The sequence below is a fragment of the Semicossyphus pulcher genome, unplaced genomic scaffold, assembly GCF_022749685.1.
Source record: "Semicossyphus pulcher isolate SPU_LCO1_2020_fin unplaced genomic scaffold, fSemPul1.0.p SCAF_8, whole genome shotgun sequence".
Classification (NCBI taxonomy): domain Eukaryota; kingdom Metazoa; phylum Chordata; class Actinopteri; order Labriformes; family Labridae; genus Semicossyphus; species Semicossyphus pulcher.
The window spans coordinates 11,922,815-11,941,525 of NW_027211759.1; the positions used below are offsets into that span (position 1 = coordinate 11,922,815).

At 44.2% G+C, this 18,711-nt stretch overlaps 1 protein-coding gene across 1 annotated transcript in view; it reads right to left on the minus strand.

Moving 5' to 3' along the window:
* The window catches only part of LOC138613137 (cGMP-inhibited 3',5'-cyclic phosphodiesterase 3A-like), an 80,375-nt gene that overhangs the window by 24,598 nt on the left and 37,066 nt on the right, over positions 1-18,711 (minus strand). Inside the window, exons 2-4 of the mRNA XM_069686739.1 lie at positions 14,515-14,565; positions 4,791-5,051; positions 1,753-1,910 (exon numbers count right to left, since the gene is read on the minus strand). Coding sequence (XP_069542840.1) covers positions 1,753-1,910; positions 4,791-5,051; positions 14,515-14,565 — 470 coding nt within the window. The remainder of the gene's footprint in view (positions 1-1,752; positions 1,911-4,790; positions 5,052-14,514; positions 14,566-18,711) is intronic.

Consider the following 18,711-nt stretch of genomic DNA (forward strand, 5'->3'; position numbering starts at 1 on the left):
CAAAAGCAAAAGTGATTTAGTTTTAATCTCAAAGTTCAGCTGTGCAGGATGTTCGGGTACGTGTGCGAGGGAGCAGATTCACATCTCAGACTCCAGAAATAAAGCTCGTAGGAAGAAACTGAAATCATGAGACGCTGTCGTTCCTTATGAGGCTCAAACTAAATGAAAATCGCTCTTTGTGAAATAATTCTTTATACTAGCTTTAAAAACAGAAGGCGGGAAACAAGATCCATGTATTGTTGTGTATGTCTGCACACACACTTCCCCCAAATGCAACTAAACACAGAAGTTGTTGTTTATGACGGCGTTGTTGCAGGCAGACCGTTTTCTGCTTCTGCCTTTGACTCAGACATCTGAAGTTCATCTACACATTAATATTTAAGCTTTTTTCTTTTTTTAGGGGCAGACAAAAGCTCCTATGCGACATTTGAAAATCAACTTTGAACAACATTCACACAAACCTACACTACACTGACTGTCCCTCTAGTTTGCCGCATCGCAAGCGTCTGTGACGTTGCTCCGCAGACTCCCAGAAGTGTCTGCATTTTCAGACGAGCGGCGGCCTCCGTCAGAAGACCTTCGTGCCTGTGACACAAACTCGACAGAGGAGAAACTGTAGAAGGGGGATGAAGCAAGCACAGACTCTTTCTTGTCGAGGCATATTAAATATTTTAAAGACGGGGAGCTGTCTTGTACAGCTTGTGCGCCCACATCTTTAAAAAAAAAAACACTGTATGCACGAAAACTCATATTGGAGTACACGCAAACATGCACAGCTGAAACATTTCAAGCTGAATCTCCATTTTCTACCACTTTGAAATTCAGAAAAACATTATTTCCCCCCGAGCGGTGCTGAGATAATCCAAACATAACGTCACAGTAATCACAGAGTAATTGTAAGGAATGCAATCTCTGCCCTGATCACAGTCGATTACGCTGAAATGTTTCACTTAGTAATAATGACTACTGTAATAAATTAATGCGCCGTGTTTATTCTAGATTTAAAACATCAGCGTGATATACGAGCCAAACAAAAAGGCAGCAGGGAGACACACACTTTTTTCTGTTGTGTTTTCAACAATACACGTGACGTGTCTGCCGCTTCGATGCGTCCATATTGCTCTGAACACACGGGAACTATGAGGACAGATTTTCTCCACAGATGTTGCAAAAAAAAAAATGCACCCAGCCATAATGTCCACCACGCAACAACATGCTTTCATGCACACACAAACCCGTGCTTGCACACTCAGCCGCATCCATCCTTAAACAATTTTCTCACAAAATCACACTTCGCCCATTTTATCACATGCGTACACTCAGTGCAGGCTCACGCTATCTTCTTGGTGTGTCTTAGTTATTCAGGTTAATGCGTTCGCCTGTGGGGCTTCTTTCCATTCTGACTCCCCCCCTGCGCGCACGCATCCCTCTCCCAAAATGCACTGCAACTGTTCACTCATGCTGATGTCTTTGGTAAAACTACAGCCGCACTGCTGGGAATAGACCCTCTCAGAGTGGTGCGTCATACTTGTCGTAGACATTGCAGGAGTCCTCCTTAAAGCATTCGTACCACAGTTGTGTGCAGCTAGAACAACTTGCACAGTGTGATTCCCGGCCTGTGCTTCAAACTAAGCAAACTTGTTTCCATATAACAACTTTTGGGGAAGGAAAAATAACAGGGCAACAAAACAAAGAGAAAATTGCAGAGAAAAACAAGAGAGGTATAAGAAAACAGGACATTCAGTCAGGTACCTGCATGTGAGCGTTTCATGGTAGGGTTTGATGCTGGCGCTGCGGTCCCTTCGGACGGGCCCGGGCTCGATGGTGGGCAGGCCGGTAGCGGAGGTGGTGGTGGTCCACGTGGAAGAGATCCTCCGCAGAAGACCAGGATGGAGACTCCGCCTCAGACGCTGCACACACACACACAGAAAATACACACACACACACACACACAGTTGACAATAGTGGACAGTATTCTTATAAATTTAGCATCTCTAATTTACTGCGGGAATAAAGACAAAAACACGGCTGTAACTGTGTTTGCATTTAGATAAGAGCTGTAAAAGTCCTCCCGCCTGAAAGATCAAACTCGGCTTGTTCACATGGATCATCTAAACGAGACAATTGTTTTTCCTCAATCTGCCCAGCACGAAACAAATGATGCTGCAGATTTCACCTGGACAATTTGTCATGGATGGAGATTTCTTTCTTCTTCTTTGGATCCAGAGAGAACGCTGCGGTCATCACTGACTGGAGGATATTGGCAGACAGCAGTGCCAAGGATGCCCCTCAGGACACTTTATTAGAGAGAATGTGAGCATTGCATTTCACAGATACATTTCATGGTCGGGCCTCTGCCTCTCAGTAATTCTCTTTTGTCTCGCTCGCTCCGTCTCTTTCTTTATCTGTCTTTTCTTCGCTCTTTCTGTGGGATTCCCAGCGCTCTGTGCCCTTGTGATGCCTCCATCTGCTCGGTGCCATGCAGCAGCAGCTTGGCACAGCCGCGCTCAACATGGCAGCCTTTCTCTCCCGCTCAGACTTCTGCAGGGTGACCTAGTAAAGGCCGCCTCGAAATCCTGAATGTGCCTATTCACAGCAAAGAGTCATACACTGAGTGCAAGCACACACACTCATGCACACTGTTTGTTTATGTCACTTTAATGACATTTCACTGACTTCCCTTCTCTTTGGAGGCTTGACCATAACCTGAATAATAGAGACAGAAAACTGTTGTGATTTTTGGAAGGGAACTCAGTTGCACATTGAAAGTGCATACTTATTTAAAAAAAGCCGCTGTCAGTCAAAGCTGGTGTTCTCTGTTATCTATAGAAGCAATAATATTTGAAATTGGCGCCATAGCTGTGGAGAAAGTTGTACAAACAGCTTGTGGTTTCGTCCGTTCTACATTCCTACAACACCCAGCGTGCATTGCGCCGCTCCCTCTGAAAGGAACAGCCCAGTGAGAGACGCTGGAGTGAAATACAAACGTTTTCACTGCAGGCAACGGATCAGAGCGGGACAGAATCTGAAATACGACGAGAATAACCTGGGGGATCGTCTAAAAAATCTTCAAGTCTGCAGACTACATTTCAAACCTGACGATTTTGAACGAGACATGACATCGGAGGCGGGCGTCCTAGACAGAGGAAGTGTAGTTTAGCGAGCTCTCTGGCCTCCGCCAGATGACGTGTTTTACGTCATCTGGTTTGGTGAGACTTTCCAGGGCTCACTGGAGAAGCGGATAGCGTCCTCCAAAGGCACAGAGCAAAATAGCATTTTTTTCCTACCATAGTGGCACTAGCTCCGCATAATACCATGGTAGCAATGAGGTTGAAAACTGGCCATTGAAGGAAACACATGCACCTACAACAGCATTGAAGATTCAGTCCTTACTCATGTACGCACATAGACCTGAATGTGATAATCTTTATGTACATACTGTGCACAGACCCACACACCTGGGGTCTCTACAAAAATCATTGATTAGAAAATATTTGCTATCACTGTGTTTTGCATACTAAATTTGCACTATGCTTTCAACCTGCAAAAAGTAGAGCAATTGTAGAGGATTTTTCATCAAAGTATTTCTATTCTTTTATGAAAGAACTGCAGACTCACACAACTGGAGCAGAAACAGACACACACACCCACACACACACACAAACACACACACACACACACACACACACACACACACACACACACACACACACACACACACACACACACACACACACACAGAACCATCGGCAACAGTCTGGCAAAAGCAGGTCATCTTCAGAAAAAGGAAAGAAGAAATGCAGCTGCTGCTGTAACTTCATTGTAACTTCTAACGTTTGAAAAGTAGCTGCCTGTTTTGTCATTCATATTTTTTGATGCTTTTGCAACATGTCTTTTTCCGATGCTGTGGCTTTTTTTGCACTACAGAGAACATGATGGAAAACAAGTTTTTTAAAAAGTGCTTAAAAAGCATCAGTATGCACCACGATGAACACCAAACTGTTATCCAAGAGGCAGAAAAGCCAGCACAGGGCTTTCCACTCCTGCACTAACCAGCTCCACTCCTCCTGCCCTTCTCCTCTCGGCCAGTTAGAGCCGGGCACTTCGTCTCCTTCGGGAGCAGGGTTTTAATGAGTGCAGCCTCACTGGCCACTCTACAGACGCAGTTTGTCTTAGCTACTTTTACAAAGTTCAGACGCTGTAAAAACACACCTGTCAGCCAAGCGAGGGGCTTGATGGCATGGCGGCCATCGACCGCATATGAGCTTCTTGGGATCGGTGTCTTCCTCAGAGAAATAACTCTATCCATAATCATGGTGGGGGTCCAGTTTGTTTGATACACACTCGTCCGTCTTTGTTACCTTCTGAGAGCTGCGTTCACCTTCGACTCACACACACACACTGTCTGGCTCTGCACATCTGTCATGTTGACACAGCTGTGGCTGTGAAAGGGAGAACAGTGTTCTGAGCCGTAGACGCTCGCTATTTTTCTTCACTCAACTTATGAAAACACTCTCCTTCATTTGATGCTAAAAGCTGTGCTAGCAGGAAGCACTCATTAGCTGAAACATGGGCTGAAGGATTAACGTGTGTGTGGAGCACTGCGGGGTGTATAAATCACTGGGTCTTAATAAACTGGACTGAATTTCCTTGTAAGGATTATTCCAGCTGTTTCCTAAATTTATATATTTGTTTGGCTACTTTTTTATTAACAATTCTTTTAATAAATGGATGAAATATTATCACTTTTATCCCATAAAAGTACACCTGAAAAGTGTACATTTCCTCACCTTGTGGATGGACGTCTTCTCTCCCTTCTCAGGCCCCTCCTCCGAGTCGGAGAAGGTGTAGGCATCGCTGGGGTTAAGCAGGGGAGCAGGCCGTGGCCGGTGCAGCGGCTGGAAGGTGAGCTGTGTGGTGAGCAGTTTGCTGACGGCCCGAAGCGAGGTGCAGGTGTTGGGCGGCAGAGCGGGGTCAGCCAGGAGGTCTGTGATTAGTCCGTGGGCTTCTCCCATCACTGCTATGTCCACCATGACAGTGGTGCCGGACGACTGCGGGGGGAAACAGGAAACAAAGATTATGGCCGCTGAGGCGAATATAAGTTTATCCTACAGAACTGGAAGACTATATACTTTGCAATGTTAGATACAGTTAATACAACACAAGCAACAATTAACTTTAACGAAGTTATACTGTAGTTTATTGTTAGTATTACATGACTAAATTTTCCCTGTGTTTGCGCATTTCTAGCGCATTGTTTTACTTGTTGTCCTGGTTCAGTCTCACACATAGACTCAATGAGAAGTGGATGTAGCCAACGAAAAGCGAGGTCTTCACGGGTCCACCAGAACCCTAGGACCCGGGACCCGAACCAGGACACGGACGGGTTTGGGTCCACATTTTATGTGGGCAATTGGTTCCAGATCGAAACTTGTTCTTTAAACCCGGGTTCCGGGTCTGTTCAACATTACATATAATACCCGGGTGGATCCGGGAAGACCTGGCGGTGATTAGAAAGCGCTGATCATGATGAAAGAGAAAGTGCGAGCAAAGTCCAGCTTTGGCCACTAGGTGGCACCAATGACCCGGCCGAGCGAGTGCTCCAGCTGCTGTTGCTCAGGAGGTGAAGGGTCAGATCACAGGTCAGACTCAGGCAACACGGATATAGCAAGCTAGAAATGCTAACGTTAGCAGACGTGGGAAACAGTAATCATTATCATTATTCAAAAGGATAAATAGTTATCTTTATCATGCTGGATGCAACAAAACGGCAATGCTGCTTCTAAACGAGCCGCGCACTTGTCATCCGTCTGTGTGACAGCAAGTGGACTCTAAATCTGAAATAACAAGTGGTTGGTGTTTTTATCAACACGACATGGATAACAGAAAACCTGGAAGCGTTTTATGAACTTTCTTGGCAGAGGATGGATTATATGCATGGCCAGACACAGGGGAGAGGGCTACGTCACATTAGGTAGGACAAAAAGTTTTGCTCAGACAACCGACTAGACGGGTCCAACAGTTCTCGGTTCTGCATGGGTCCCAGCATTCAAATAATAGACAGATCCCATTCAGTTCCGGGTCGTACGTTTCCGAGTCTCTTTGGGTTTGAGCACGACATTTGGGGCCTGTGAAGGCCTCTCATGAGGAGTTTGCCATTTTTGGTTGCACCACCTTGTTTTTATGGATGCAGAGATGACCATTTTTGGATTGACCAATCAGAATTGCCAAGGTAGCAACTTGTCAATCACAAGGTACCATGTTTTTTTTTGTTTTTTTTACTTTATTTGTGACCGTAATTTACTAGATCAACATCATGCTTCTATGCAGAATACTTGAAGTTGCCAATCGAGACCATAAAGACTTTCATGTAAATGAGAGGTAGAGTCGCCTCCTGCTGGTCATAAGAAAGAATGCAGTTTTAAGGCACTTCTGCATTGGCTTCACTTTTCAGACTCTAGAAGCTGCATCCACCTCTTACATACAGTCTGTGGTCTCCCTGCTCGTATCAGTGTCCTTTTTTACGGCTCACCTGTCGGACCCGCTGTGCAAACTCCCTGCACAGCACCAAATGACAAGCTAGTAACTAGTTGGTAAACAAAGTGATCCATCAAGCAGATAAAGAGTCAGATATATCTTTTGACAAAAACAGACACTTGTTCTTGACGATGCTGTCTGTAGCTAACAATCAAATATCATAGTATGACACTGATGGAGGCCATTCTACCTACATAATGAGTGCTTTTACTTTTGATACATTTTGTTAGTAATTCTAACATAATTTCAAATGTGGTGCTTTTCTCTCACCATTCTTTCTTTACTCATAAAGTTTTATATCACAGCTACATCTACAGCTGTATTAACAAAGACTAATTTGAAGCCTCCACAGTCTGCATGTGGGAGGCTTATCGTCCAGCTGCAAAATATAACATTCATGTATCAATAGATCATATGAGAACAATGACAGCGCACTCGGCCGTAACCTAATCATTTTTCAAAAGTGCACTTAGCTCAGGGAAAAACCAACATGGCACAAAATAAAACCGACGATATCCTTAAACAATAGCCAAAACGAACAATATGAAAATAAGAGAACAATAGCCAATTGATTTTGGACCGCTAATAAAGACGACGCATTTAATCACAGTGTCAGACTGAGATACTGCCAAGCTTTGAAGAGTGTATTATATTAACGGTATCACACCAAGGCGCTCACACACGCGCACACTTCCATCCGCTCGCACACTCAATGCTTTATTCTCCACCATATATGGCTCCTTGTAGCGCAGAGAAAGCAACAACACGACGAGCGGGGGGGTTGCTGCTTCACTTAGAAGGAGCAGCCTTTCATACATCTGAACAACATGAGGTGAAACATGCTTAAAACAGCTGTGCAATACTTGATGTCTAATGAATGGACTCATTAGCAATGTCTCAGCAAGAACCTGACCGTTGACCTCTTCGCTCCTGACCCCTCAAACGGCCAACAGACACGGACTGTTCCTGAGCGTCTGCCCCGCAGCTTTGAAGGCAGCAGCGGCGGCGTCGTGCGGGCCGGCCTTGTTTTTGCAGGGTGAAGTGAAAAGTTCAAAACCTACTCTTAATTGCTGCGACTAGAAAAGTTGAACAACCACAACTACACACAGGTTAGTCTGGACCGTAAGCGAGTTTATCTAATACCTTCACGAGTTTTCCCCCGAAGAATGTTATCAGATTTTTCTGCCCCAATGTCTCGTTCACTTTGACACCGGCTGCCAGACACAAACTTTTACTGTGTTTACACTGGCTGAGTGGCAAGAGGCTGACCTGAAAGTCACATCAGATAAGTCACTTTATTTTTTTACATGTTTCCTATCGGTCTGCAGAAATACAATAGGCGTGTGTTCACCAGGTGTGAGGCCATTCCTGCATGATGACATACATTTATTGATAAATCTGACACATGACCAGCACCGGGACCGAGCTAATGTCATCCACAGACAAGGAGACGTCCGCTGGGACACATGATGGAACATTTCTGGACAGACGACGATTGTACTCCTTTCATCCCTCCTTTTCTCTTCCCTTCTCCCGCTCCCCTCTCCTATAGCACGCTCTAATGCATGCTGGGGGGGTAAGGTGTAAACACCTGTCTCTCAGCTCATTTGCAGGCTGATTTAGGAGTTTGCTAAAGAGGGGTGGTTTAGGAAGAATAAAGCTGCTGGAGACCATCTGGCTGCGTCTTAGCGTCTCCAAACACACACAAAAACTCATGTGCGACTCCTACAAACTGTACCGAAGCATCATCCTGAGCATGCAGTACGTGCCCTCAGATAAACACACTTTTACAAGGAGGATGAGCACTGTGTAACTAAGCTTGACTCACACCAGCGTAGGAACTGAAAGGCCATGAAAGTGGAGGGAATGATTAATGTGTTGGGTTCGATTTTAAACTTGGAGTAACCAAATTTCTGCACAAAACTTGACATGAAAAGTAAAGTGTGGTGAAGGCGCCATTCATGGGTAGCATTCGATACAGCTTTGGGACACAGTGGGAATCTGAAATTGCGCCATTACTTTTTGTAAAGCTGCTACGATATACAGATTGCAGCATTCGACAAAAATAACCTGTTAAAATCATCTACCTACCCTTGAAGCTCTCGACACAATGTTTGTTTAAGCTTCTAAACAAAGCCGACTGCAGGGAGAGATAAAGAATGAAAAGTCCCGACCCTCCCTGGCTCAAGCTTTTATGAATCCATTAAAAGTTGCATCTTGGCTTGAGGATACCTCCTGATTTTCCTAATCTTTGAACAATCTGCAACCTTAAACTTTGGAGTCATCAGTGCACCTCCTGTAACAGATCAAACTGTGAGTAGGTTACATAATATCATAAGGTTATATAAGCGTTTCCTGTCAGGTTAGATGATCAGTTTCATTCATCAGCCATGGCCACCTCTGCTGCAGCCGGCTTCGCTCTCTCAGGGGATGGATCTCATATGAGCCCCACAGTGGGACCCCTGCCTGGGAAAAAGCACTGAGTATCTCAGAAAAAAGCTTTTGGACAGATGTTATGATGGAGCGTTACAAAACTCGCAATATTTTTCTAAGACCATGGCGAATGCTCTTACCTTGGACACATCTGCAGTGTTTGTAAATTCCATTAAAAGCTCTGATTAAAGCCAATGTATTTTACACTCCCGGTGAGGCTGTATATGTGTTTAATGACTTATTTCTAAATGGCTCCCCAAGCATTCATGCTCCTTTTTACTGCTGCCCTACACCACATTCATAGTAACACACATTCACATCTGGGAACTGTCAACAACCGTCTGCCACTGGCTCACACTCCGCTCTGAAGAGATTTTTCTGAGAAGTACACCCTTTAAAGTTAGTCAGGGCTTCAGCACCTCTGAGAGTGCTGCGGAGGAGATATGAGAGAAACTACTTTAATATAGAACAAAAAGAGTTAGGTTGCCTTTGATCATTAAAACAAGAGCTTCCTTGGTTGGAAAATAATTAATCATTCCTAGGTTTACAAGTGAAACAGCAACATACACACACAAAAGGTGGCCATTAAACAGCTGGAAGCAGGAGGCCTGCATGTTGGCAAAATGACCAACTGACAAACCCTCATCTGGTTAGGGTCATACATTAGCTCATAAGATGAGTTGCTCAACAGCCCACTGAATTTACATTGGCTTTTGATATTTGATTCTGGATAACATTTCAGACAGATTATTGTTGAAAATGCAGGACGCAACCATAAAACTTTTCCAGGATCTTTTTTTCTGGAACAGTGAAAAAACTTAACGCACTGTCCTGACTTTGCAGCACAGGAGGATGTTTACAGGATAGCAGTAGCCGTAGCCTACAGACATTTTGGGAAATCAATGTATTCGCTTGTCTTGAACAGTTATGAAGATTTATATCACTCTTATAATTAAGATGAAGCTTCAGCTAGATGTGCGCTAGATTAGCACGCAGACTGGAGACAGCTAGGGTAACAGCTAGCTTAGGCCAGCTACAGCCAGCAAGCTAGCTCGTGCTAGTTAGCTAGCTGTAGAATAACAGTTTCTAGATTAATTTAAACCTTACAGACGTGAGAGTTGTATATTTCTACTTGTCAAACCCCTCAGCAAGAAAGCACACACTACAGAGTAGTAATATTAACATGTTGGGAAATAAATGTTTTCACTTTCTTCTTAATATTATGAACATTTTTACCACTGTCATATATTTACAGTAGCCTAAACATGAAGCTGGAACTAACAACTTCAGTTTAGCGCAAAAACAGGAGACAAAGGGTAACAGAAAGTCTTGCGCTACCCAAAGGAAAAAGAAAGTGTTAACCAGCTCCTCTTAAGCTCACCCAACAACACATTAAATCTTGTTTGTTTACTCTGGACAGAGCTAAGCTAGCGGTGAAAAGCTAAGGCTACAATTAGCTTAAAGTAGCTACAGCCAGCTAGCTCGCTGTAGAACAACTTGTTCTAGATTCATTTTAACCTTAGAGACATGAGAGTTGTGTTTTTCTACTTGCCAAATTCTCAGCAACAAAGCAGATCTGTTTTATTTGTTCAAACGGATTAACTGACCTTGCACTTCAAAAAGTAAACATTTGGGAGCGTGTGCATTCTTTCAGCCGTTTGGGATTTTTGTGGCAAATCTTTTGCTTTTAACCGGCAGACGTTCCAGATTTGACTAATGCCAGCCCTTGACACACCCACTGATCCTCCTAATCCAGGCCCTTGTGCCAGCACCTCTGCACACAAAACTACCACAAATCTGTGTGATATTCGGTCACAAGCCCCAAATATTCTACATTTGATAAAACTGACCACTGACATCAATAAACAGTTTTTATGGCTCCTAAACAAGCCAAGTTATATACTTTACCATGTATGAGTTTTCTGTTATGACATTTTACTTGGAAAAACAACAGTTTAATTGTCTTAAGTGCCTGTGTTAACACTGTTTGGAACGGCACGTCAATAGACATGCCATAGATTAACACCCACGCTGCAGTTCATGTAAACCAAAGCAAGGGACAGTCAAAACAAACCAGCAGTCACTCCAGAAGAGTGAAAAGCTGTTTGTCCTGCACTTAGTTGCAGAAATGTGCAACAAAGATTGACCAATAATATTTGCAAATAATCATCAGTCCTGAATTAACATCCATCTATGAAAGCATGTCATAAACGTGCATGTACGATACTTAAACGTGTACAGTAAAAGTGCTTGTGTAAAACATTCATTTCAACTCTGTCGGCTGTTGCATCAACACTGAGCAATGGAAATATGATTGTTGGTGTTTGTGCTGTGTCCACATAGTCTGTTGCCAGTAACTCTGCAGGAGACGGATGGAGTGTATTTGGTGCAACAAACAAAACCCTGATCCTTCTGTCTAATGATGATTATTAATGATATACAAGGACAGAGAGCTCACATTTTTGTAATTTCAGAGGCGGACCACTTCGTGCACTTTTAACCCCTTGGCTCCCTCCATCTAAACATGCAGTCCTCGAAGCCTCTGGTAAAAATGCCTGTGCAATGTGGGCTTAATATTGTGCAATGGTGAGAATGTAATGTATCCCACGGGAGAGCTAGAGACCGGACAAATGTCTCAGGGGCCTCCTGAAGAACGAAAAGTCTTTGATTCGCTTAGTAAACACATTTTTACAATGCAAGCAGCTCTGGCTCTTCAGATGCACCCTGACGAACACACACTGCGGTGCTTATTTTGCAATTAACCCCACGCACAAATCTTCACAAGAACAGGCAAAGAAAGGCAGGAATGTGCTTCGACCGAAGCAGGGGAATATATTAAAAGATACTTAAGTGAGTCCATTATTTTTTCTGAGGTTGATTTCATTTACACAGAACTCTCAAAAAATCATTACCGCGCAGCTTTCTATTTCAGTGGCAGTGCAGTTAGCGTAATGGCCCTGATTACATCTGTCGAGATGGATTAGCCGAAGAGGAGCCTGGGAGATGGTGATGTTCTCTAGTTAGAATAACAGAGCAGTGATACAGTGTGAATCACAGCAGAACAGTAACACAAAACTCCACCGAGACAATCCTCGCTCCCTGCCACAGCTCCGACAGCCAAAACTACGCCCAGCAGCTCTGCACTTCCTCAACCCCACCGCGACCCAACTCCCCTCGCAACCCCTCCGACAGTCCAGACTGGCGCTGTGCTGCGCCAGGTCCTCGGCTGCAGCAGCCAGGATACAATTACACGCCATTACATATTTTATTAAAAAGGGGGTGTGTTGGGGGGGATCAAAACAAAACAAAAAAGAATAACCGCCTCATTAAAAATTTACTGGGAGAGGTCGAGCCAATTGACCCCTAGCATGCAGCCATCTCATCTCCAACAGGCTTGTTTTTCCTTCCAGATATTTCAGGGTGTTTGATTTCAGCAAAGGAGCCAGCTGAGATTAAAAAGACAGAGACGGAGTCAAAGACACACTGGTGGAAGCAGAAGCTAGAAATGCAGATATAAAGGATGGCGCATATAAAAAAAGAGATGCATGAGGTGAAACAGATGGCTTATGCAGGGTGATGAGTGAGCGATGATTTCCCACATGACAAAAGTGGTTAAACATATATCCATCAGCGCTGCGGCGGGTGCAGTCACAAGTTTGAAATCCTGCAAACTAAACAGGCATGCTATAAATAAATCCAAGTTAATGTCATTCCTCAGTTTTGCTTAGAGAAATGGCACCAGCTCGGAGGTGTTTTACTGTTACACGTCATTAAAAGTGAGAGCTTGAGCATAGCTAATGTCTCTGTATCATTTATGGCAGGTCCAATTATTTCCCAGGCAGAGGGCGGTCAGAAGAGCGTGTTTTTAGTCTCCTTCAGCCTTAAATTCAGTCTTACCACAAGGTCCGATTTAATGAAAAAACACCCTGCTATGACTTTTCGATGGGTCCAACCAGAAAAAGGGCAGCGACCCTCAAACAGGCCGTTAAACAAATGCTGATTTCAAGAGTTTAAAATGCGCATGGCGATTTTGAGAAGTCTCCAACATGACTGCAGTGTCACGGCTCGTCTGCCTCACAGACCACTCCTCCAGCCTTTCCGTAATTTAGAATAACAGTCAGAAGATCCGGGCCTACAAACACTCTTTTCTCCGATAATCTCCCGGGGTAATGTTCCAAAACCAATGTGTTTTCAAGTCGAATACAAATATTTAAATAGCTCTTTCCATACATAACTTCACTGTCATTCCCAAAAGCTAAAACATCCACCACAAGCTCTGGACGGGGAAAAAGACGCGGTTTGGAAAATGAGCCCGCTAATGTGTCCATGTTGGCGAATACGACACAGCGGAGATCAATCAAGCAGCTCTGGTCGCCGGCTAAAGAGCGGGGTGTGTGATTTACACACTCTACCAGGTGCCACGGTGTAGCGAAATGCCACCAGCCTCTCTGACCAACAACCTGGTCCAGGAGAGCCAAGCCAAGGGAAAATCAGGCCCGAGATTGAGAGCGGTGCCAACATAAGCCTGGACTTCTTACACGTCTTGTCAGTCTTTGGACTATTACGGGATTCCACTGACGAACGCAGAGCACCGATCCAAACACAAAAAAAAAAGACTGAACTGACCACTGAGTCTAAACGGCAGCTTAGGGAATACATCAATCAAAAAATATGTGCTTGCCTACGAACCCCACATAACAAATTGATCTGAGCCTTGCACAGAGTGTAACATGCTATTTGAATATTTCTCCGCTCTTAGCGGATAATACTGTAAGGCTGATTTTAGGGAAAGATACACCACTATACGAGTCTTAGCATCTTTAGGAAATTATACAGTGTGTCATTTCATTTAAGGCCAGTGCTGTGCTGCAAAGTTATGATCTCTATTCATGAAAAATCCCTTAAACTTCCCCCCAACCACATTTATTTCTACCAAAGCCGACACTGTCAGCAGTGACGTATTGTCTATTCATTCCTAAAGGATATCCTTCTGATAGGAGAACATGCAGTACAGGACATACTGTATATGGCAATGCCAACGCCAAGGGCATTGTTTGTTCTCTATGCACTCCAGTGTCCTGCCCTGTGGCTCTGCTGCAGCGCGATACATCCATTCTCAAACTCACACACATAAACACACACTTTCTCTCCTCCAAAGATGGGACAGGTAATCTCAAAAACCTGTGTGTGCCCTCTGCATGCCGTGCCCCCCGTGCTGAGTCCTTCAACTTTTTCAATTCCCGAGCTTTAATGGCTTTTGCAGCGCCTTAAAGCCAAATCACAGACCATCGTCCTGAGTGCAACAAGGACTCTGGTTGGAAGTGACACCTCTGGACATGCTGTTTAACCACGGCTGAAATGAGTGGGCGAGCATGCCTGTTAATGCAACGATTTCTGCCATTTGCGTCATTTATAAGGTGTGTGTAGGCGAGCGACACAGACCAGGGAGGTCGTTCCTGTGTGTGTGTGTGTGTGTGTGTGTGCTTTCCTGTCAGCTGTTTATCATTATTGTTATTAGTCTCTTTTTCTGCGGACAGGGCTAACCTGTGATCCTCGGGAGCCTCTCTTGTGGTCCCAATCCGAGCGGGGGAGCATCTGTGGGAAAAACAGAGACAGAGACATGTTCAAACCGCAGTCCTGCACATCCTGTTCCTGTTAGCGTCCGACAACGTGCCTGCTTAGAAAAACAACTTAGATATACAGTACAGTGTAGCAGAGAAAAGAAGGAGCAGGAGCGGTGATGCAAAGAGGCAAAGACGTGTGGGGGGAATGGAAACGCTCATAAATGCAAAAATGGGTTTTGTCTATTTTTTTCACTTTCCATTAAGCGCAGACGTCTAATGCTATTTCACAGTCAGGTTGGGTTTACTTTAGCTCTTATTCACAGCCTAAGGGGGCTGGTGGAGGCTGAGGATTTTTACGCTGTCTAATTACCAGCCACTGTGTCCTCCCACAGGCCTCTTAAACCGGTTTTCCACTTTCTTGGGAGTCACTGAATGCATCAGCGCAGCTCTGTCACCATTTTTTTTTTAGTGAACACGTTGCAGGAGAGCCAAGTCAACATTACACCCCCCCCGCCGGTGTTGGAAGCCCTGAGAAACCCAGCGTGTCGCTGTGACAAATTGCTGCAGCGCACACTGAAGCAAGGGGCTCAGTATAAGAGCCAAACTGATAATTCAGGTGTAATTTAGTGTGTCAGTGGAGGTCATTGAGTTGTGTCATGCTGGGAGGGAAAACAGTGGGAAAGCAGTGGGTTTGCTATGAGCCTGTCTGGACAGCAGAGTTGTTTTCTGGAGGGTTTCCCCACAGCGCTGCTGAACAAATACAATAGTGAAGTTACTGTTATAGTTGCCTTGTTGTAGGGTAGTTTACTAAGTACATTTCAGACTGTAAAAACACAGGTATATGTGTGCTGATATGGAATAAAAGATTTAACAATGTACGATAATGTTCTGTCCCAGGTTTTTTAAAAGATATTCGGTTCTGATGTTTCTTTGGGGACATTAAACATTTGTCTGTGAAAATTTAATCTGACAAATCAGCAGAAATGTGTCACAACAGAGAAGATTTCCTGAATTATCTAGCCGATCCTCTATTACCCCTTTCCTAAATTTAGCGCGTTAATGCGGGTGTTTCAGACCCGGGAAGACCCGCTTACAAATGCCAAATGTCTCTTTTCCCATTGCCAGTATTCTCCTGCTGGTCTCTTTTCTTTCTGACGTCACAAACACGCCCGAAACAGGGTTAGTAAACAGTGAAGATGTTACGGTGATTAGGTCTTTATTGTATCTATTACTCATTCAGTCTGTGTATCCTATTCAGAGCCGACAACTCTGGAACGATGTTTGACGGAGACGTGCTGAATTTGTAGTTGAGTTAACAAGGAATTACTGACGGAGCATAGCATTGCGCCGGAAAGGGGGCGGAGGTTAGCGCGTCAACACGGATTTTGTGTTCCCATAAATGCCGATCTTAGCCGAGGCGATAATTACTGAGTCTACTGCAGAGTCATATGACCGGGGTCTGAATGTCGATTGTAAGTGGTGTAGTGGGTGTTAGTGGGTTTTCTGACCAGTGGGAAAGGTTAAAGTTTAATAGGGACTATTTTCTGTTTAAAAGTCGTTTCAGTGGAAACTTTTGTTATTTGTCTATTTTACGATGTATTTACAATATGTTTAAGTGTAAAATCATTATTGTACGTTGTTAGGTGTGTCAAACTGAGTTACAGTCATACATTGATTAATCAAACTAAAAATAAGGAGTCATATGAAGGTTTACATCCTGTGTTTTTGGAGGGATGACAACAATGGGTACTTCTGCTCAGAGTGTATGACCCTGACGGCAAGCAAACAAGGTCACCATCATAACAATCACACGCAGCACGGTGCACAACCATCCACAGAGCGCAAAGGTTTGACATTTAGAAGGCTGCAAAAAAATGCAATACGAGCGGGTTGCCCTTTCTCAACAAACATCTTCATCTCACATTCCCCATTTTATACCCCGAGGGCTGCAGCGATGAAGGGTCTATTTTCTCTGATCGTCAGCGTGATGATATCTGTGAGCCACTTTAAAGCTCCATCAAGCGTGCGTGTACCTCCTCATGCATTAAAATAACCATACAAGATGGTTACAAGGAGTCAACAAGCAATCAGCTGTTTAAGAGCTCATGTATGAGATGTAAATTGGTGTAAATGATAGAATCAGATTTCTGTAACACTCTGACGACGGGGCTTTCTGCTTTCACAGTATAGGAGCTGGCAGCAGCTCCTCCACGGCCGCAGCAGAGTCCTGCTCCATTAGAAGGTCCTCGTATCACTGAGGCTCTCCAGGCGCGCTCGCATAAACAGCCTCTTATGTAACCCAACCTTTCATCTACATGCTCTGAGAGAGCGACCCAGACTACACAGAAGTCTACAATGCGCGCTTTGATGTGCCAAAACAAAAAAGCCACACAGAATCAAAGCCGAGCGGAGCAGATAGCCTCTCGCTCTGAGTGACTTTACAGGCCACAGCGGAATTCATTTCCTCTGAGGCTGGCTCCGAAATGTGATCAACAAAAACATGTGGATTGGTGCTGCTCGCTGACTAAACAGTGGATGCAGTCTGGTGCCAATGTGATCAAATGTTTCAAACCGGTGCTGGAAAATCAGTAAACAAAATGTTGGTGTAAGTGAAGCGCTTTCAAACTTTCAAACCACCGGTGTTACGAAAAATTACTGCAGCACAAACATCGTCTGTTTTTCCAGCAATCAGTCGTGAATCAAAGAGCTGCAGAGCAAGAAGCAGCTCAAATATGAACACATCACTAATGGCGACAACGATAACAGGAAATAACACAACTTTATTATCCTGTTTTGCAAAACTATGCGACAGTTTATCACCGATATAATGTCTGAAAAGGTGAAAGCACACATGAACGATTTCTGCGGCATCTCCTGGTTCTTCATGGACGCCTCCAGGCAGCCGAACACACAACCCAAGCAGTGAAATTTCCAAATGGATTTGTTTTCGTCTTAAAGCTCCAGCGCACCTACTGGGAAAAATAACTTTGTCGAAGTTTTGCCCTTTGTTTCACCCTCTGCGAGATTCATTATGCCGAGCTGTAACTCAGAACAAGCCAGGTCTAGCAGCGGCTTTCCATCACTTAGAGCAATACTTGTGATTTATATGAGACTGGAACCAGTCCTCTGGAGGAAATATGCTTTGTGTCTTTGAGAGTGGAAGTATGTCTTTCAGTCTCAGCTACCAGAGAAACATGACACAGTCAATAAGGCGAAGGCATTTTTATGGGACTGTGGCTCCACTGAGAACACATTCTGGAGATTTACTGTACTGTCATGATCCACAGAAACAAACAGAATCGTATAAATACACTGATTTCAAACCAGATGATATATAAGGTCGATGTTGTTTTGGTGCTTTTTCCAGGTTTCTGCTTCAAATGCACCGCTGTCGCCATGACGGGAATTTTGTTTGTTTTGCTCACAGCAGCACAAAATCACACAGAAAAACTCGGAATGTTTAAAACCTCCAGCAGCCGCGCGTCTCTCCAGGAACATTGTCCCGGTTACTGTGGATAACCCCTCAAACCTCACTCTCAACAGTTTACTTTGGATCCGTGCTCTGTGTTTTGAAGCCTGTATCCAGTGAGGTCTGTGGAACATCCAGGGTCACCGTGACATTGTTCCTGGAAAGAGACGTGCTGCTGGATTATTAAACATCATTTGAAATGCTTTGAGAACCAATAATGAGTCCCTACAGGATTTTGATTGATTGTTGTGGCCAAAAGTGCCTGATTTCTTTCTAAAAAATTGCACTGCAAGTTGCAGTGATGTAAGGTTTTTTCCCTGTGCAGCGCATGACACATCCACTGTGAGCAAGTGGGACAACACGCCAATAAAGCAAGCTATTGACTGAGACAGCTGTTTGTCTTCTGACATCACTTGCGGTCGATTATGTGTCCAAGTGAAATATGTACAAATTAAATGAAACTAAAGTAAACTGTCATCAAATGCTAATTTTTCACTGCACATGCGCACTACAAGGCACGTCAAGTTACACTGATGCTGTTCTGATCGGCATTTTGGGTGCTGCGCTTATATAAAACCATTTAAAGGAGACAGATGGATTTTTATCTCACTGCAGGAACATGGTGGAAAGTTAGGAACACAGCGTCCGAGTGGAGAATAACCTCAACACAAGGCATCAGGAAGTGGCTAACGGAAGTGACCGGCTAAC